We start from the raw sequence: 22,030 nt of genomic DNA on the forward strand, positions 1-22,030 counted from the left end.
GACCTGATTTTGTTCAGAAATTCCCTTTAAGTGACCAGGAGGGCAGTAACCCACAACTACACGTGCATGGGGTATCAGCATTATTTTACTTGAGAATTGAGCAGCATCTAGCGACAGTTTAGGGTATTGTACTGACAATCTGTGTTAGATCCATCCTCTTTGATCCAGCGTGAATTACGTGAATTCTGCAGTATTTGGCGCAGTGAGGCTTATTGTAAAGCTGACTTTAGTCTGACAGTTAATCAGAGTAAGATAAAAATGAGCTATGCAAGGGTGTTTGTCTTTACTTCACTGTACTTTCATAGCAGAGTTTCAATCACAAGACTAAAACACATTCAAGGAAAGGAAAATAAAACTTAAGTTTCAGTATCTGCAGATAAGGTAGCCTATCACTTTACAGTGCCTTTTACAGACATGGAAATGTCAAAGGCATACAGTACTTTGCAGTTATTCATGCATTTTATGTGGTGCACAATTTAGTACCTGCTTCTTGTCAACGATCTCTTTTATCACATTATTACACATATACACACATTCATGTATTTATTATATTTATTTTGGGTAGTCCTTCAGATGAGGTCTTCATCAATCCATTCAACTATTTGCTTGTTCTTGCCAGTTTGGCGGGACATGTAAATACTATGCCCAGGATGGTCATCAAATTCTAAATTACTGTCAAATCACTGTTTAAGACTATTTTAAAAAACAGAAGAAGGGTTGTCAAGAACATATACAAGGGTCCTAAGTGACACATAAAATCATATTGCCCTCATGATATTTTAAGTGCAATGTTAACTGAATTCAACAGAAAAAATGCACAGTACTATGTTCAAACCAAAAACAATGGATTTTGTCCTACGCAATTTGGGTTGTGTGCTTTGGAGTTGTGGGGGTGAAAAGGAGATTTGTGAAATGCTTGTCTGAAGTCAAAATGACTAACATCATAGGAATGCAAGAAATTGACATCAGACAAAGATCAAGGAGAGGTTCAAACTGAAGAAATGAACACATTGGTTCACTGGAGGTATAGGAAATCTGATAAATTCACAGCTTTCTGCTTTTTTTCAGATGTTCTATCTTTGTTGCAACCATTAGCGCATTTTCAGAATATCTGACACACAGTGCACAGCCCTGGATTCTATACCCAGACAATCTGGTGGTCACAGCTTAAGAAATGGGCCTCCAGCTGTAGGTTTGACATCCGAGCCTAAGGTGGTTATTATGTGAAAATAATTTAAGACATCCTTTTAATTTGACATTTTTTATTAACATCTAACAACAATAACCACACAAACCAAACATTACAGTGTGCAAATAATAAGTGGAAGAACATTGAAACAACAAAAGAGCAACACATTTTGGCAACAAAACTGCAATGAATTGATTCTCCTCAGAGGCCTTTACACTAGTGAGGCGGAGCTCAGCAATAACAACACATCTTTACACAATTTACACAAACAACAAAATAAAAGTTTCTGTAGGACATCTTTAGAATGAGCCACTTCTACTGTTCATTAGCTTTCAGTAAATATTTTATATGTTTGTGCTTAATTTTCGGGCCAGAATCCAGTTTCAGGCTGACATGGAAAGCCCTAGGAAATGCAGAGCCCGACTGTCAGCTTCCCCAGCTTTCAGAGATAACACAGGCCTCTTACATACTCCCCTAAGGCTTTCTGACACATTTAGTGGTTTGTCACACCCCTTTCAGACACTTTATACATATCCGACTGCTTATCTGCAAATACAACAGGATAGAAAGCGACTCAAGCAAACTTTACAGTATGGAAACAATGGAGAGGCCAACCTTACATTTTTGGCAAGACACGAGAGGTTTGAGCCATTTCAAAAATCTACACAGAAACTTCTCCAATGGAAACATGCAGAAAGAACAATAAAACATAACAGATCAAAGCAAGTCAGCCTCCATCGTGTTTGAACAGCATAACCACTCTTCAGACAACAATGCTTTTTAATTGCTTCCAAGATAAATTATTGCCACTACACTGCACTGCTACAGGAATAACTTCACTGAATAAGGGTGATATAATACAAAATTAAGTACAAAATACATTCTCAAATCAGGGGTAGCATTTACATGGTGCTAGACTTCAGAGTTAAGTCAAAGAAATACAAGTGCATATTTAATTGTATTTCTTAAATATTTCATTATAGTAACAATAACAATAATAATATCAACAAACTAACCCCACTCTTTCAAAACACATTTTAGAGTGTCAGTAATGCCTATAACAGCTCTTCATCTGCACTTTTACAACAAGTGCTGCAGGTAATACACAAATACACCTTGAACTGAAACTGCTTGGATCTTTTATCCATGAAAAAGTAGGCTTGGTAGATAATACTGATTAGTCAGGGTTACAAATCAGGTGCTAAGTGCTTCCCTATTATAGATCTGTGTGAATGTGGGACAAGTTCAACACTAACAGTTGCTCAGTGGTATAGGAAAGAAATAAAAAAACAGTTTCCAGTTCAAGTTAACCACTGGTATGGGTGTTGTGTGTATACTGTATATACACACATACATACACAATAATTTCCCTCCAGTTTAGCCCTTTTTTTGGCTGAACGCATCCCTCATCATAAGCACTCTCAGTGTGGAAGCCCATATGCTTCTAGCAAACTCCTCTGGAAATATCAGGAGCGAAAAAGTCCCGGGCCTACATCAGCAAACAAATACATTCACTCATTTACACACCAGTCCAAGGCAGGGGGCCTCCTATGAGGAGGAGGTGATGTTCCCAGAGGAGACGATGGTCTCCCGGGGCGAGTACTCGGGCTCGTCCTTGTTGGGGTGGGAGGAGTTGTCCGACTTGCTCCGGCTGAACTCGGCGCCCATGATGGGCCGCGAGAACTTGCCGCCGGGCCGGCTGCAGAAGGCGCACAGCAGCATCTTGAGGAAGGCCCGGCGCATCTCGTTGCTGGTGAGCGTGTAGATGAGCGGGTTCATGGCCGAGTTGAGTACGGCCAGCGCCAGGAACCACTCGGCCTTGTAGAGGATGTCGCAGCGGTGGCTCTTGCAGGCCACGTCCAGCAGCAGCAGGATGAAGAGGGGCGCCCAGCAGGCGATGAAGCAGCTCAGCACGATGATGACCGTCTTCAGCAGCGCCAGCGACTTCTCCGAGCTCTTGCTGCCGCCGCGGCCGTTGGACACCTTGCGGAAGACCAGCTTGCGGCTGCGCGTGCGCACCAGCGCGTAGATGCGGGCGTAGAGGATGACGATGGCCATGAGGATGACGCTGAAGACGGTGGTGCAGAAGAGGATGTACGTCTTGTGGTAGAGCGGCAGCACTGTGGAGCAGCTAGGCATGCTCTCGATGCAGTTCCAGCCCATGATGGGGAGGCCGCCCAGGATGGCCGCTATGAACCAGCAGGTGCTGATGAGCAGAAAGACCCGGCACGTGTTGCCGCTGTTGTGCAGCTTCATCTTCAGCATGGTGAGGTGGCGCTCGATGGCGATCGCCAGGAGGCTGAACACGGAGGCCGCCAGGGCCACGAACATGCTGCCCTCCCGGAAGAACCACTGTGTGGGCGTCAGTTTGTAAGTGTTGGCCCCCGACAGGAGGATGTTGGCCGTGTACACCACCCCCGCCAGCAAGTCCGAGAGGGCCAGGTTCCCGATGAAGTAGTACATGGGTTTGTGGAACTTCTTGGTCCTCCAAATGGTGAGCAGGACCAGCACATTTTCGAGGATGATGAAGCAGCACACGATGATGAAGATCACGGAGTCCGCCCTGAGCCCGGAGTCCTTCCGTTGTTTCCCCGTGAAGTTATAGTGCTTGGCTATGAGGTCGGAATACATAGAGTCTGCCATGGCCACTTATCCCGTCAGCTGAAATTTCCTCCCGATATCCAGACTGCGGCGCTAGTGGACCAGTCAAGACAAGGCTTGCGATTCTAGTCCTTTCGTGTTTATGTGTTGTTATTTACAGTCTTTCTTAGGTCAAGAAAAACTCCTTATTACGAAAGAAAATGACCCATATGCAGAGAGACGACATCATGAAGAGACCCTAAAGAGAGAATAAAATGTCAGCTGAGGGGGTAACAGAGCATGCATCATAAACACAACATTCAATAGTCATCCCACCGTGGTAAACGCTTGATCGTCTCTCAAAATAAGACTCGACAAGTCGCTTAAACTTGATAAAACAGGGTGTGAGCATGCAAGCGTAATAGCGGATCACATCGACTATCATGGAGCAATTCCATGAATTTTCGACGAGAATTAATGGGCCAGTGAAGGAATGACGACACTGACCTCTTGAGCTCAAGTCTTCATTAAGTCTTCACTGTTAGTGATATTTCTTTGCTAACGGCATGCTTTAATAGCTGCAATAAGCGAACAACAGAAAGCCAAATTAATTAATTAGTTTGTGATTTGTGATCATTGATAACTTCAAAGGCTCGACATTTCACTCATTTGGAGAACAAAGTGGCAGATATTCATAAACCTAAGACAATAAAACCCACTGTGAGTAGGCGCGCAAATCCCTACACCGTATTTTCCATATGAGAGCCATACAGGTTCATTTTCGTGGCCGTGAACAGTCCACTTACAAACATCGAACCCAATGTAAGTGACAAAGTTTTGGAAACTGATAGAGATGATAGCGGGATCATAATTGCTTGAACCAATTGTGCAGAAAGCGACGCACTGTCTGCCCTGTAGTTTTGACAACATCGGGATGGGATTGAAAATACCGATCATGGGGATTGGTTTAATTGTTCAAGATACTCAACCAAAATTTGAAAAACAGACATGAGTAGCTACAGGACATATAGCCCGCGGTCGCAGAATAAACCCTTAAACAGCCAGCGGGTACCACCAACCCTGACTTGAAAGAATAGGCTAATCAGACAGAAAATAAGATAAACCAACACATTCAATGTTACCTCCGGACAGAATGCACGTTTATGTACAGGAGACACTATGTAGCCTAATTTAAAAGTAAATACAAATGAAATGAAACAGAATACCATTGCTCACTTGCCAAATGTAAAGTAGTCTATAAATCCGGTCAACTTTAAGTTTGCGCGTCAATATCAGAAACAAACCAACGTTTTTTTTTTAAATCAACTTAAATGCTATAAAATTACTTTACTCACATCATTACTGCTATATGTCTTACCTCATAGGTCAATATCCATGCGAGTCTTAATCAAGTAGCACTGCTAGAATACATCCTAAAGAAGCAAAGTAATAACACGTATTCCAATCAACGACTTCACTCCGCAACGTCCACCGTAAGGACTAAACAGCAAGCCCAACTGCAGCTTAACTGTAAAAGCACGTTTTGTAGGTCCAGCCCCCTTCTCCCCTCCCCCTTCACGTTTATTATACCGAGGTCGCAATGCCTTATCCGTGTATCGTAGACATCTGAGATTGTTAGAAATGTTGAAATGAAACCGCATTAATGAAAACCGGTTTATCAGAAATTAAAGGAAACGAAACATTAAACATGGAAATTAACCACGCTGTTTGTATAAAAATAGCCCTTCATGTTCATTCATTTTTCTTCAGTCACAAATTGTATCTTCACCTAACCAATACCAACACCAGTCCAAAACAAAAGACATGCCAACTTGCCAAGTAAGAGAATGTCTCTGTTGCTTCACGAACATAAAACATGATATACATAATCAATAGCTTTCATTTAAAGTATGCAGGTTAATAACCCCTAATGCTACATTTAGTAATAATTAAACTCATCTGCATTCAGTTTCCACTCCCCACCCCCTCCCGATTTTAAACGTCATGCTCAATTCCATTACACTCGTCTAAATCAAAATTACGACGAAATGCCGTCTGACAGTTGGTCTGCCGCCTTGTCATATGGCTATATCCTCTGTGTCGATTCTACATTAATTGTCTATTAATCAAAACAAATTGCCTTAACTCACTTAGTAGTTAATTAAATATACTACATATTGAATCATACACGCTCTTTTTTCTTTTAAAAAAAATCACTATCATCATCGTCATTATCATCATACATTAGTGTTCATCTTTTTGTTTGTTAGCTGAAATGATAACATAGCTCTCGCGCTTCTCTTTGCTATTAGCATAATTGTGTCTCGGCCAAATGCGTCCTTGGGGGGAAAGGCATGTTTTTGGTTTCTTGGCTTTCAAGCCGTTCTGCACAGTTCAGCAATTTAGCAACTGCTGTGGAAGTAGTATGAGGGGATTAGCTGGAGCTGGTTGTGTGCCTTTGTCTGGTTTAGACAAATGAGAGTGGGTCAGACGAACGGAAAGCAGGTTTCAATGGTGAAGGGTTGCTGTGGTTTCAGTTTTTTTTTTTTTTTACATTTTTGAGTTATCAATATGACATTTTCTTCAAAATCAAGAGGTTTATTTAATTTAATTCATACTTTATTTCATGTCATATTTGAAAAAAATCACCTCTAAAATGTTGTTTTGGAAAGCTGAATAGAGTTAATTTTTCCTTTCCAAGACTGAGTCCAGAATTATATGCAAATATATACAAATATCTACAATGCAAAATTTACAAAATAGCTTTGATGTCAGCTCATCAATGCTCATAAAAGCCCTCATAATAGTTACTTAATCACTGTTATTATCATTTGACTGTCAGTCTTTCCCTCACTTTGTCTTCAAAGAGTGCACCAGTGGGGTACCTCCACCCCCCCCCCCCCCCCCCACCTTCCACTCCCCCCAAAAAACCACCTACCAAAACATATATGCATGAGGGCTGCCAGCCACCCTCTGTGCCCCCATTTCTCCTGCACATTAATCTCATGCGGAGAGCACAGTCTCTTCAAGTCTGCTGCTCGCATTCTCCCGTGTCCTCATGCCTTCAGGGAGTGGGGCAGGAGGAAACATGGCACGCTGTCTTCTGCAGTGAGGGGCTTAAGGGGGGGGGGGGTGAACTGCCTGACAGCGGTATTCCTCTTCAGCCTAGTTTCACTCTCAAGCATGCAAATGACAGCAAGGACAAAAAGGCTTAATGGGAACCTCAGTCAGACATTTGCATAGCTCAGCACACTTTTAGATAACCTTTTTTTGGGGGGGCGGGGGACGGGGGCGTGCAAGGTTTATTAACAGCAGAGTCGATGATGTTATGAGCTAACTGTCTTTTTTATATTACTAGCTGCCTCAGACTTAGACCTGGCTGGTTCCAGCTGCTGCACTACCCTTTTATAAGAGACACAGACCATCCCTCTGTGACTGCGGGGTCCCACAAAACAGTCCACGTCCTTCTCAAGTACCCAAAGGCCAAAGAAACATAACCAAACGCCAAATCGCAGCTGTCTCACTTGTCTAAAGAAGCAGCCCAAAGCCAGGGACGGAGCGAGCGAAATGACTGTGGTCTCTTGGATGGTGTTGCGGGAAATTGATTCCATGAAAAGCAATGCCCCAACTCACTTCTGGAGGAAATCAAATGAAAATATCTTTTTTTTTTTCAAAAACAGCAGCGTAACACAAGACCCTTTGCATCGCGTGGCAGAATAGAGAGCCGTGGCCCAGCCAGTCAGCTGAAAGCTTGGCCAGAGCATTGGAGGGAAAGCTTTAAAAGGGAGAGGGGGGCTTGCCACTCACAGCAGCATGGACTGTGGTTGCCATGGTCTGTGCGAGAACACTGGCACCATCCCCGTCGGCTCTACACCCATCAAAACCCGGCATGATCAAAAGAGTGCTTGGAAAAAGACGCTTTAGGTCTTTCATTTGGGAGGCTGCGTGGTCACCCTACTTTTTTATTTATTTATTTTCGACCCCGTCCACTTAGATGTAGCATGAAATTACCCAGATGCTTTTTTGAAAATAGATAAAAGCTACATTCACCCACCCGCAGTAGTCGCGCAGATCCTGTGGTGTGACTGAGTATCAACGTAAATCTGAAACAAATGTTAAGAGTTTTTGGATATGTCCTCTGGTGCTCAGCGCTTATACAACAATGCATTAAAACCCAATTTAAAATGTCGTGCAGACCTGGAAATGAGCACAAGTTGTGATCCCAGTAAAACTGAAACAATTGTTTATTTAGACTAAAACCCACATCCTAGAAAATGTCCTCGGACAAAAACACACTGGCATGACAGGCCTCTGTGGTAAATGGGCAAAAGGCAGACGTAAACTAGCGTGATCATTTAAATACTGTGTATAAATGATAACTGAAAAAAAAAATCAATATACGCTTTCATATTTAAAAAAAAATCTGAATCAATACAGTCTGTGCCCTCTGAGGTTCACGGGCAGTTAACACACAATGTCAGAGCGAAAAGAGACTCTCCTTGTGCGAAACAAAACAGCTGGGGATTTTCGGGAAGCAAGCCCCCCTGCTGTCAGAGAGGTCTGAAGGGGAGAAATCATCCGGAAAAGTAAGGAAAAAGGAAAAAAGAGCGCGAGGGGTGGCCGCACTGGGCTATTCTGGGTCCCTCGGAGTGGCGTGTGTGTGACTCACAGCGGAGAGCGAGGAGGAGGTGAGGTCATGGCTCCGCGAGGAAAGGAGGAAGCACCCCCCCACACACACCCTCCCCCCGCTGCTACCCCAGGTGCGGAATTACTCACCGGTGAACGCGTCTGTGAGAACAGCCAGTAAAAATAGACAGTAACAATATGCAGGGATACTGAACTTCGTGGTGACGTGCTGGTCATGATCCTCCTCGCCATCGTCACTGATGCTACGCGTCGGCGTCATGCGGGGCTTCGGGAGCGCAGTCACCTCTGAGAACGTGAGCCTGGACATGCAGAGAGTTGGTGGAGGTGCGAATCTCACCCCCCCCCCCCCCCCCCACTCACCACACCCATGCACCCCTGCGTCCATGTGTCTTTATGTGACCCTGTCCATTAGCTACATTTTCCTCTCTATGTTGGCAGCTTGTTTCTGGCCGCCTCCTTCTTTCTGATCCCATGAAGAATGACCGGACTCGGAGGATTACAGTGATATAGAAGAGAAAGTGAGTTGGGGGGGGTGAGGTGGGGGGCACACATGAATCAGTGCAGCTTTAAGACATTCAGTTGGCTATTGGTACTAGCGTTCATTTTTTGACTGTTGACCGCACCCATACGAACATCGAACAAAAGGGCAGCTTCCCCTCCTTTAAGAATGATCAGAAAGACAATGGACGTTACAGGACCCACCTTCCCATTCTCTGTGCTTGGAGTACAGCACCATGACATCATGACATACACCCACAGAGGGGAGAGACAGGGCAGTCTCCTCTGAAGTAGACAGCCTGACGGATCACTGACTGACAGTCAGTAAGAGTTTCTCCTGCCCCCACCATTGGCAAAATGTATCAGCCCTGTCTTGTTTAGACCTTGAAGAGCACTGTATGAGGACCAGCCATGTCAGTGGAGGTGAAGCAGAAAATTTGGTCTTCTGCTTGGCACTGGAGCTCAACCCCCCTGGTCTGAACCTGAGAGGGGCACTGAGGGCATGGGAGTAGCCCGCAGAGGAAAACTAAGACCCTCTTCAATCACCGCAAAGGTGTCCAGAGAGGGATTTACACCAAGGCCAAGAGTGTTCGGGATTATTGGGAGAGGAAAGGAGTAAAGGAATCGGGCACCCCTTCAAAGAGGACTCGTAAAAATACCCGCGCCGTGTACTAACAACATTAAACTGCACTTGTAAAGCATTCCAGCGGAATCTGATAGCAGGAAATGCACTACAAATGAGCGGACAAGGAAGCTTTGAAACTGAGCGCGAGAGTATCAAGGGCGTAAATGGATCTAATTCAGAAACATTGTTCTAGAAACCACCTAGGGTGTTGCGTAAGTTTAATAACATGCAGAAATGTATTTAGATTAAAAGCAACAAGGCAAGACCATGGTTTACACACAAACACAGACAGGGATGAACATGTGTTTTGGAAAAAGCTCAAAGAAGTGCCTTGCGATAGTCCTGTTCTAGGAAACAAAAGGGCCTTACAAAATGTAAAGTTCTCTGCATCTGTCTTTGCTTGGTTAAATCTGCCTGAAGGACAATCCAGGCAAAAACTCTCCCCCTAGTCCCCTCGCAATTTATTTACTCACCAAGCATTTGTTTAAAAACTCAGCCAGTAAAACAAACAACCCTAACAATTACGCAAACATCATCAGGTCAAAACATAGGTTGTTCAAGGAAAAGAAAAGTATCTCACAAAAGATAGCAATCATCACATCCTTTCACAACCCCCCCAATCCCCCCATGCCCTAAAACAAGACCATTCTCCTTCCTCTTTCCGGTTCTCACAATCAAGCTTGGAAGACCCTCTTCAGACCCACCCCAAGAGATAGTCAGAATCTATGAGCTTGAAATTCTTCACAAGCAACACAGGTCAGCTGATCTCACAAGACAAGACATGCTGGGTACACATCCACATCTGTTTGTATACATTCACCTGGGAATTAATACAATCGTTGACACCCACAGAACTGGATGCCATGGTTCAGTCATGTATTTTTACTTAATTATTAGATGTAGGATGCCATCACTGAGTTTGTCTGCTAAGACAATATTTATACACAAACGCTACATACATTATAATCACATATTTATATGGTTCAAATTAACAGATTGTGCCTTCCCTGTAGTTTAATCATTGTTGTCTCTGTGTCTCTTTCAATTGTCATACACAAGAGTTTTTACTCTTTTAAAAAATTCACAATTTTTCAAGGAAGAGCAAGACCCAGCAAATAAAAAGGATAAAACTTGACTTTAAATGTGCCTTGTGGAAACCATTCTGTGTGTTTATATGTTATAACCGTGTTTGTGAAAAAACATCTATTCCATATGACTGTTTCCATATGACTTCATGTTTTTGTCCAGTTCTGATTATATGACAACAGAATGAGATTTATAATGTTGTTCACCTAGATGCAGTAGGAAGAAAGGCAGGCAAGGCCAGCTTGGAGTGTACGTTTCCACAGGGACAACATGGGACATTCTCTTCCTACAAACGATGAGAGAAACCAGGCACGAAACTTCTGCTTTTTCAGGCCTCAGAAGTTGTCAAAGCATACCTAAAAAAGTATTTTTCATTCAGCAGTCTGCTCAGATTAGATTTATGAAGCTTTAGGATGTTTGTGTAGACCGTTCACCAGAAATGACTGCTTTTCGCTCCTAATTAATTTGTTCGGAAAATCGTGGACACGTCATGTAGTGTTTGTATAGTGCTTGCTTGAATTGAAAGTCCACAATCGGTCACATTGATCTGTTACCTACATAGCCAGTGTGTAATACAAGGCAATATGATGATAGAAGCATGTTGGGGTTGAGAGACAGAGAGCATAGCTGAGGCAGAGAAGTAGAGACATGTAAACACTGTAAAAATGAGAGGTGGATATGCTAACACTTGCAAACTCAATTTTCAGTTGTCTCCAAGTTGGTGCACATTCCCAGCCATTAAGCAGGTAAGGTGGAATAGCATTGATTTAGCTGGCTGACTTCAGATTGAATTAGGTTGTATTGAGTAATATAAGACAGCAATATACATAATGACCATAACTCGGTTGCAGGTCACGCACATGGAACAGTGTTTCCTCGTGATGACATAAACGTGGCCGTTCCGTTGTTTTACGATGAATCATATGAAGGCAATGACACGCTCGGATTTCACATGTGTTCTCCGTTTTGGCCGCACTGTAAATACCTCCCCTCTAATCAGCTCCATGTGGGAAGCTGTGAATTCCCAGGAATTTGCCTTTTTTTTTCTTTGCAAAGTCAAAGAGACACTCTACTCTCTTTGACAGTTTTCCAAAATCTTTTCCTCTCTAGCTGTCTTGGGAATGGTGCCAACTACATGATGACAAAACTACAGGGCACAAGGGAGAGAAATAGAGGAAATCAAAGAAATGATCCCATAATGTTCATGGAGGAAACGTGCAAATTTGCACGAAAAACTGTAAAGCTGTTTTTGAAATTTTTGATTCTCATACTAAATTGGCAATGTTTAGAGATCTGAGCACCACCACACACCCACTGAGTTTACATAACTGGAAAAACAAATGTATACAATATATAAAACAGAATAAACTGTCCCACCAATACAGTACCTGTAGTGGCACACACAACTATACGGTGTGGAAGACGTTCTCATTATAGGGTGCAGCTGGAGGAATGGGCAGGTGAGGTTGGTGACAGTTGCACTACCCCTCAAACACAATGAACCCCCTAATCACGGTTCTCCACTAGATCTGGTGGGAGGGGTACCACACCACAGGAGATGGTGAAATCTGGTCCCCACATGCAATATTTGCAATCGTACAATCATTTCTGCCATGTTTTTTTTTCATCTGTATTGAAGCTAACATCTAGGCATGATTACCGTTCCCCATTTATCTTAATTTAGATTTGAGTATCAATAAATCTTTTAAAATTAATGTTACTACTAATGTTAAAGGTTGGAATGCTATAAACCATTCCATATGCAATACCAGTCAAACGTCTGGACACACCTGATTAAGATAATGGGAAACATGCATTCAAAGACATTTTGATCTAAAAATGCTTAAATGCTTGAAATTTGTTTCTTAGACAAATATAAATAGTGAAGTTGACGCATGTGGATTTCTTGACAGAAAATGTTTTTGGTAACTTTGAAGAATCTAAAATGCTCTAAAAGAATATAAAAAAATAGTTTTGATTTCTTTAACACTATTTTAGTCACTGCATAATTATATTTGTGTTATTTCATTGTTTTGATGTCTTTACTATTATTCTAAAATGTGGCAATAGTCAAAATAAAGAAAAACCCTTCTATGAGTGGGTGTGTCCAAGCATTTGACTGATACTGTAAATATCATGGAATTATGAGCTTAAACTAGGGCACTGGAAATGAATTCGAACCTGCATAAAGAATGTTTTCACCATATGGCCACTGAGCAAGAGGGAAAGCACACAACACCGAAATAAGAAGCAGGGAGACAGTAGGCAGTGGTCAGCTTCCATAGGGCAGCAGTAACAGGAAGACAGTAAGCAATGGGTAATTTCCATACAACAGCACAGAGTCAGCTTTTTTTAGAAAAGCCAGAGTACTGACCTCAGATAACTGATTTGTGTTCCTCTGGATATATCTGTGTACATTTGGTTGTGTACATGTATATATGTGTGTGTGTGTGTGTGTGTGTGTGAAGGCATAATTCCCAGTAAACAATAGGATTTATAATGCTAGTATAATGGGTGCACGGTTTGTTGCCCAACGGAAGAAATAATCCCAGGGGCCTTTGGATGCTCAGACAGGTTCGTACAGACACTGAGTGAGAGCTGCAGAGCCACAGTATGGGCCTCTCGAGTTGCCTTTCATCCCAGCTCTCTGTCACTGATCTGTCACAGAGCCGTTACACCAAGAACCAAACGACCACTCACACATTCTTAACCAGCTTCTTATTGAATGGAGCTGGTAAAAGAACAGGGCTCTGCATTCGAGTTCCAACTCCTTCTGTCAGTCCACTCAAATTGAACAAAAATGTAATAAATCGTTCATGAGAAAGTCACACATTATTCAGTCATTAGGATAAAGTACGAACATAAACAAACTGTAAAATGTTAGCGTACCAATCTAACGTCCCAGAGGGATTGTTTTACGAACGCTCTGGAACACCGGCGCGAAACCAGAGAAAAGGAGCTGAGAAGGAACAGCAATCCGGCCTCCAGCTCAGAGGACCGCTCAGATCTCTTTGTTGTTGTGCAAATCTTAGGGCGACGTGACTCAGCTCAGTGAAAGCCCTTTTCGCCAGGGCCATTTATTAGAAAGGCTTTGCAAGTTTCAGAACAAAAGAGGACTTTGTGTTTTAAACACAGAAATAACCGCACACTCACACACACACACCAATGCACTCTCACACAGGGTTCTGTAAGGCGATATTGGGGCCTGATTATTGAGGAGAAAGCGGGGGAGTCATTGACAAGCTTCGCACAGTAGGACTGAATCAGCCCTTAGCCATCCAACCAACTCTGCTGCCCAAACCAGTTCCATTTGATCTTTGTGGTTGGGAATTTGGAATGTGTGATTAAGTGGTAATTCCACCCCCCCCCCCCTTTTTTTTTTAAATCTGTGCATGTGGACACTCAACAGAAACTGCACTCCTGGCTGTGACAGAGGCTCTCCACACGGCTAGAGCCTCCGGCTCGTCATCTGTCCTCATCCTCCTCGACCTCTCTGCTGCTTTCGATACAGTCAACCACCAGACACTATTATCAAAGCTGTCTGAGATGGGCATCTCTGGAACTGCCCTCTCCTGGTTCATGTCCTACCTGACTGGTAGATCTTCCCAGATCTACTGGAAAGGCTCCACCTCTGCACCCACCCCCCTCACTACAGGAGTCCCACAGGGTTCAGTACTGGGACCCCTACTCTTCTCAATTTATATAAACTCTCTTGGCTCAGTTATCAAATCGCATGGTTTCTCCTATCACTGCTATGCTGACGACATCCAACTCTTTTTCTCTTTCCCTCCCTCTACCCCCCAGGTCAACGAAAGAATCTCTGCATGCCTGGCTGACATCTCCAAATGGATGACATCCCACCACCTGAAGCTGAACCTCAGTAAAACGGACCTCCTCTTCATCCCAGCCGGCCCTTCCCCCCTGCATGACCTTTCCATCACCTTCGATGCCACCACAATACCATCCTCTCGGACAGCAAAGAGCTTGGGCATCACCCTCGACAGTAACCTGGACTTCAAGGAGTACATTGCTCGCACGTCACGGACCTGCCGATTCCTCCTCCACAACATCAGGAGGATTCGCCCGTTCCTAACCACATACGCGACGCAGCTCCTTATCCAGGCCACAGTTCTCCCTCGACTGGACTACTGCAACGCTCTCCTTGCAGGCCTCCCAGCATGCACCACCCACCCTCTCCAGCTCATCCAGAATGCAGCTGCCCGACTGATCTTCAACCTCCCCAAATTCTCCCATGTTACTCCCCTGCTGAAATCCCTCCACTGGCTTCCTGTTGCTGCCAGGATCAGATTCAAGACCCTGACCCTCGCCTTCTCTGCAGTCAACAGGACAGCCCCTGCCTACCTCCAAGAACTCATCCAGCCCTACACACCAGCCCGACCCCTACGCTCAGCAGCAACTGGACGCCTTGCTCCCTGCATGGTCAAGGCAGGAGGTGCTCGTTCTGCCAGACATCGGCGTTTCGCCTACATCGCTCCCCAGTGGTGGAACGAACTCCCGGTCTCGCTACGGACAGCTCCTTCACCCCAGTCCTTCAGACGGGGCCTGAAGACGCACCTCTTCAGACTCTACCTGGACTGACCCAGCACACAATTGCTGCCCCCCCCCCCCCCCCCCCCCCCCCGCCCATCAGTGCTGTAAATTGCTGTGCTTTTCAAAAATTGCTGTGCTTTTTAAATTGTGCTTTTAAATTGTCTCTTGTTGCCGCCTTAACCCTGACGCTCATTGTGCCGTTTTGAAGTTGTTGAAGTTTGCCGTTCGAAAGTATATCGTACTAGTTGCCCTTTAGGCTGTAATTGTAAAAATCTGATAGTACTGCGTCCTCAAACAGACCTTGCTCTCAGCTGAGAACTGTCTCATTGTGGAACTGTACACATCCTGTCCCCGTACTGTCGCTGTACCTACTGTATGCACTTTTGTAAGTCGCTTTGGATAAAAGCGTCTGCTAAATAAATAAATGTAAATGTAAATGTCTATACAGTTGGACTGCAAAAAATGGCTCAGTTCGTTTTTTTTTCTCTCAATTAATTGGGATATTCACTACATAAGGAATGCTATATGATTCAATTTCATTTTTATTCATAATACCCATGAATATTGATTCAGTGTGTCTCTCCTGCTGGAGGAATGCTGTGCATTTTTGTGATTTGTGTGTGGCTGCAGAATTACATGTGATTGTGTAGGCAAACATTAAGACTCAGGCATTCATCCCACAAATTGTCTCCGTGCGGTAGCTGCTATGGCTTGACTCACTCATGTGGCTGCAGCCCTGAACTTGGGGAACTCCTCGCTTCCAGTAAGGAGGCTTTGTGACGACCAGAAAAGAATTAGAGAAGATGATATAGGCACAGTGACTCTGTAGGCAGCATTTGTGAGAGGTCTGGTTCAGGGGCCGGTCACCTAGGTGAGGAAGAAACTATGCCAGCCACTGAAAAGAGAGAATAATATTGAGGAGGGAAAGTCCTTTGTTTGAGAAAAACTGCCTTCATGACCCCCTGTTCCTCTCCCCTTAGAGTTAGGACTTCCAGTCCAACCTTGCTAGCGTTACCTATATTATTTGGCTTAAACATACAGTACCAATCTAAAGTTTGGACACACTTTTCTTTCTTTATTTTTACTATTTTCCACATTTTAGAATAATAGTATAGACATCAAAACTATGAAACATTATAAATGGAGTTAAGCAGTGACCAAAAAAGTGTTATAAACAAATCAAATCTTATATTTTAGATTCTTCAAAATACCCCCCAAATTTTTTTTTAATTAAAATTTTTTTTGGAAAGAAATTGATATGTTGGGATCAACTTCATGATTTATAATTTTTGTCTAAGAAACAAATTTCAAGCATTTAAGCATAAGTCTTTAGCTCTATATGTCTTTAAACGCTTAATCAGGTGTGTCCAAACCTTTGACTGGTACTGTACCTACAGTGCATACAGTCTTTTATGATTGATGCAATCATGTGAAACCTCAGCTGCCGGTGGACTCTATCTGTGTCACAGCATTCAGTGTATTGTTCAGTGTTTACTCAACATCTTAAGAGGTATACATGTTTTCCACAAACACCAAGTCATTGATGACGTCAGGGTGAAGGGTATAAATAGACACTGCTGTCCTGCTCAGTGTTCAGGATGTTTTTGTGACTCCACCCATTGTAAATTCTAACTGCATCATGGAACTGGAGAAGAGACCTTATGTGCTACTGTTCCATGATCACCACCCCAAAAAAATCAGTCTGACCAATGCGTGCTATGGTGCCATTACTGAAACCCCTGGCAAGGGCTTAACTGAAGAAGAAAATGCGTGCATTATACCATTATCATCATAAGCAAGGAGAAAACACACGAGCCGGCGCCAACAACAACATCAGGTCTTCCAAATTTGTGAGAGATGTGGAAAAGCCAGCGGTCTCGTTTTCCAGGCTTGCTTCCTGATCCAGCGCTGTTGGTACGCGGCGTCCGCTCCAGCTGCTCACTTGGTCGCGAACAATGGCCTGGCTCACTCTGAAGGCGACGAGGATCGGCCCCTGGAGTCGCACGCTCTGAAGTCTCCGCTGGGCAGGAAGTAGGTTCACGGAGCAGACGCATCCCAGGTACCTGACCCCTGGAATGTCTGGGAATCCTTCGGAGGGGCGGGGTAGCCCGGGAGAGAGCTGCTGCCAGGCACGCCCAAGCATCCTGCCAGCGTGAACCCCCTACCATCCCCCGCAGATATTACCCACAAAAGTCCACCTTTACTGGAACTTCGGCACAGATTGCTATTTTTAACGTTATCATTTGTGGGATTATTATGATCGTTACTGCTGACTTGGCTGTGATACTCAGGAAGCAATCCCTGCTCTGACCTTTCACACTGCACCTGCACCCGGCCACGCCACAGAGAGCAGCGTACCCAGAGCCCAGCATTCCAGGTCTCAGCTGAGCTGGTTATACCTCACCTCACGGCTTTTGGAGTTTATTGCACCATTATAATGATTACCTTATAATGATTACCTTTGCATCACGGTTGCTAAAATGAACCGCATTGTGTCCGTGAAATCAAACATTACCCTGTCTGGACTGAAGCCTGGTGTTAGAGGGAGATCTGGCCGGGTGTACAGATGTTCCTGGAAATAGTGATCACTCCGGGAGGCACCAGCTGTCACCTGATGTCATTAGAAACAATGGGGAAATGCGGAAACTCTGGGATATGCCCCAGCTTCTTTTCCCAACTGGGAAATAAAAGGCACACCGGTCCCTTTCTCCCCAAACAAATCTACGAAATTGAAGTGTCACAAAATATAGACCCAGGAATTAATAAATAAATAATGTGCGCTCAATCAAATGAGACACAAAGGAAACAAAGGCAGTTTTATTGCAGCGGCTATGGTAACGTGGTGGAAATTTCAAATGTGATACTTAATGAAAAACAGGGTGGGGGGAGGCAATTCTTTCAAGGGAATAAATCTTTCCTCTGATTAATTTTATTCACACAGAGACGGGGGGGGGGGGGGGGGGGGTGGGGGGGGTGGGGGGGCATTGAAGACACTGATTATGTTCCATTGGCCACACGCTATAATAAGTACCAATTATTTGATTTGTATGTAAGCTCCATGTAATCCACATTTGTAACTCATGTTCATGCACCAGCCATGTCTGTATCATGCTAATTTACATATCATCAATTACAATACTGGGAGTATGTTAATGAGACAGATAGAAAATAAAATAATAAACCTGGCTACATTATGTAAATTCATCATACCAGAATGAGTCTCTCTGGGAGTGACACTGACATAAATATCAGTGCTGATATTCTCAAGCACTGAGCAAAAGACCTGAAAATAAAAAAAAAAAAACTGCATAGAACCCAGCCCAGTTGACAGTGCATTAACAGACACGGTTTCTTTCAGAATCCAACAACTGAAAACCACTTGGCAGTAAAGAATAGCAAAAGATTATTACACTTATCATTAAAGCAATTATTCAGATAAACTGTGGGAGAAAAATTAATGTGAGGGAGCCAGGATGGAATTTTGGAAAGGCTCCCCCTGACAGGATAACACAAATGAAACCTGACTTTTATGTAAACAGACATGCAACACTCCACTCTCTGAAATTCAATTAATGTTTTATCTGAGAATGCCAGCTTTTGCCAATGGCATTTCAATTCATTATACATTTAAATTAAATCAGTGAATTATCAACAATGTGCAAATTTAATCAACTGCACTTCACTGAGACCAGGCGCAGTGCCAAACCCTTAGCCAAACCAGGCTGCACAATCAAAGCCACCTCAGTCTTCATTTTATTCCTATTTTTGTCAAAACACTGCAGTATTAACAAAATTACAAAAATTCTGAAAATTCTTTAGAAAGGTGTGTGTAAGCCAGAGGCAAGCTAAGATAAACTTTGCTAATTGCCTGCCATCTGCTTACATTTTAAAAACACCCCAACAGAGGGAAAAACAACTTTAGCCCTGCATATAGACAGCATGTATAAGATTTTATGAGAAATATCAGCTTGATAAAGTGCTAGGTTATCCAAACAGATAATGGAATGGAATGTAAATTGTAATGTCAGACAGCCACTGTTCAAATCTCACATCATTATAGTATATCAGTCATCAGCTATCATTTACCAGTGAGGCAGTCTTGCGGGGGGGGGGGGGGGGGGGAGGAGTAATGAGGAAACAGTGGCATCAGGAGACATGGGACTCACGGACCTGTGGGGGGTGGGGTGGGGCTGGGTGGGGTGCTCTGAGAGGACTCAGGGGGACAGCGAGGGAGGGTGGTGGCTGGCGCGAGGCTCAAAAAAGGGAGAGAGAGTCTGGGGACGAGTGGCTTGCGGTTTGTCAATGGGTTCAGCCAAGCGTGCAGAGTGAATGTAAATGGGGCAGCCCCGAAAATTGCAGCCGCCCACTGGACTGGGCCGGAAAACACACCCAAGAGGAGGAAGCGTCAGGTTTCAGAACCGGACCGTGCAGTTTGGTAATGTGAGGTACCAGGCCCCCGGCCAGATCCACTTCGGTCTCTCTAACTACTTGGGTTTAGAACGGCCAGTGTCTCTCAATCAAATTACATTACATTACATTCATTTAGCAGACGCTCTTATCAAGGGCAACTTCCAGTACAAAAGAACAGAAGTGTATCCATTCAAGTTGAAAAAGCAACAGTGTCAGACCATGCTAACAACACCCCGAGACCAGTCAGTGTGTCACTGTACACAAAACATTGAGGTATGATGCTGCTGACAAAGCAGCTGCGTCATTTTTAAACAGTAATGTGACCTACTCTGTGAGATAATCTCAGATCTGATGTCATACAATACATTGTGTGTCGCATGCAGTAGCACACTTGATTTTCAGCCTCAAACACTGTTACTGATGTTGGACCAAACACAGTGACTCAAGAAACACTTTGATGTTTGTGAGGTCAGCTCCTGATTGTACAGATTAGTCAACGGATGAGAAACCGGCCCTTGTGGGAAGACTCTTAGCAATAACGACTCTCACTGGATGCTTTCGCTGCCTGCCGTAGGAAGTAGTTTTGGAAACAGCAGACGGGGTATAGTTGAGAAGGAAGATCACGGGACTGATGATGACTTTTGTGATTGTGTGTTTGTGTGTGTGTGTGTGTGTGTGTGTGTGTGTTTGTGTGTGTGTGTGTGTGTGTGTGTGTGTGTGTGTGCGCGTGTGTTTGTGTGTGTGTGTGTGTGTGTGTGTGTGTGTGTGTGTGTGTGTGTGTGTGTGTGTGTGTGTGTGTGTGTGCGTGTGTGTGTGTATATGCGTGGGCGGGTGGTGGTGACAGGGGGATCTGTGTGGACATGGTGCAGTGCTTTGCCGCCCAGGGTGCACAGGAAAACATTAGAGAGGAATGCTGCTTCCTGTTCTCCCTCACTTCCTCTGATGTCACCCGGGCCTCTGCTGGGAAAGGCTACTGCACACAAACTGACGAGTCATATGTGTGCCGTTGCCTCAGCACGTCGCTGCACCTGTTAAGACTCACTCACAGGTGTGGAAAATTACCGAATGTTGTGTGTGAGGTACAAAGTTTGACTTAACACCTTGTCAAACCAGGGAGAGAAAAATCCTGAATGAACTTTTTTGTCCAGGATTGCAAACAAATGGCTCTGTATGTCAATTGGCATTAGTAATCTTTAGCTGCTGGAGACGTACAGCACTGTGACAGCAGGGAGCTGGAGATCAAGGGGCGAATATGATATATTTGTATATATGGGATAAATAACAGCACACAAATAATTAACATAAACGAAGGGGATACAATTAATCTATTTATTAAATCTAAAGAGATTAACTCTGGCTATTGAAAAATAATAAAAAGCATTATCAAATGTCTTTGTCATCTGTGAATCAAGAACTGGTCCTGAGGAAGCTCCAGAATTCTGAAATAGTGATATGGGAAGACACAGCTACTCACCTCTTCAACAGGTAGTGATCTCATGAGGGAAAAACTGTGCTGAAATGACAACTTTAGAAACCAAGAGGACTGGAGCTGTCAAAGTGAAATGTGAAGGGTCCATGACCATGGATATTAACAACCTGTCCATTGCCCATCATTATCCATGCGTCAGCTATATTTATTACTGGAGGGCCCCTCCTCTCTTATGAAGGACTGTAGCACTGCCGATGAGCTTAGTGTCAGTGTCAGTTGGAACTACTGTGGGATGTACAATACTACTCAAAAGTTTAGACACACCTACTCATTGAGGGGTTTTCCTTTATTTTTACTAGTTACCACATTTTAGAATAATAGACATCAAAAGACATCAAAACTATGAAATAACACAAATGGAAAAACACAGATGCCCAAAAAACACAAATGCCCAAAAAAGTGTTAAACAAACCAAAGCTATTTTAGATTCCTCAAAGAAGCCAAAAATATTTGTTTAAAATGATTTTTTTTGGAAAGAAATTCATGTATAGGCATCAACTTCACTATATTTGTCTAACAAACAAATGTCAAATATTTAAGCTTAAGTCTTTAGATCAGAATGCATGTTTTCCATCATTTTAATCAGAGGAGTCCAAACTTTTGACTAGAAGTGATGCTATAGCATTTTTTGAAAGTCAACATCAGGTTGATGGCATTGGCACCACAGTGCCATCCTGCTTTTAGATCTCAATACTGGAGAATGTGGGAGGTGCTTATTACAATAGCTGTTGCCTGGTGCACCCTTCCACATATGGGCGTCAGAGGGTGAGGCATTCACACTGAGAAACAGTGACAGGGAATGGGAGGAGGAAGCTGCCAGGATGTTCTATCTACTGAGGATAAGATTAACATGAATGAGTGGCCCTTTAGTCATTTTTGGATTATGTCATTGGATTGGATATGTTCCCACATCTCATACTTTTCTGACCAGGAGGCGCCACCATTGTATGCATCC

At 43.7% G+C, this 22,030-nt stretch overlaps 1 protein-coding gene across 2 annotated transcripts; it reads right to left on the minus strand.

Annotated features, from left to right (window-relative positions):
* Positions 1–1,294: 1,294 nt before the first annotated feature.
* s1pr1 (sphingosine-1-phosphate receptor 1) lies at positions 1,295–5,269 on the minus strand. Of its 2 annotated transcripts, none has more exons than XM_036522502.1 (2): positions 5,148–5,269; positions 1,295–4,028 (listed from the first exon to the last, which is right to left on the minus strand). In XM_036522502.1, the coding sequence occupies exon 2, from the start codon at positions 3,830–3,832 to the stop codon at positions 2,738–2,740; it is 1,095 nt and encodes a 364-aa protein (XP_036378395.1). In that variant the 5' UTR covers positions 3,833–4,028; positions 5,148–5,269; the 3' UTR covers positions 1,295–2,737. The 2 variants fall into 2 exon arrangements, with proteins under 2 accessions (XP_036378395.1, XP_036378396.1); XM_036522503.1 differs by lacking the exon at positions 5,148–5,269 and adding an exon at positions 4,277–4,359.
* Between the last annotated feature and the right edge of the window lie 16,761 nt (positions 5,270–22,030).

The sequence above is a fragment of the Megalops cyprinoides genome, chromosome 2 (genome assembly GCF_013368585.1).
Source record: "Megalops cyprinoides isolate fMegCyp1 chromosome 2, fMegCyp1.pri, whole genome shotgun sequence".
Classification (NCBI taxonomy): Eukaryota; Metazoa; Chordata; class Actinopteri; order Elopiformes; family Megalopidae; genus Megalops; species Megalops cyprinoides.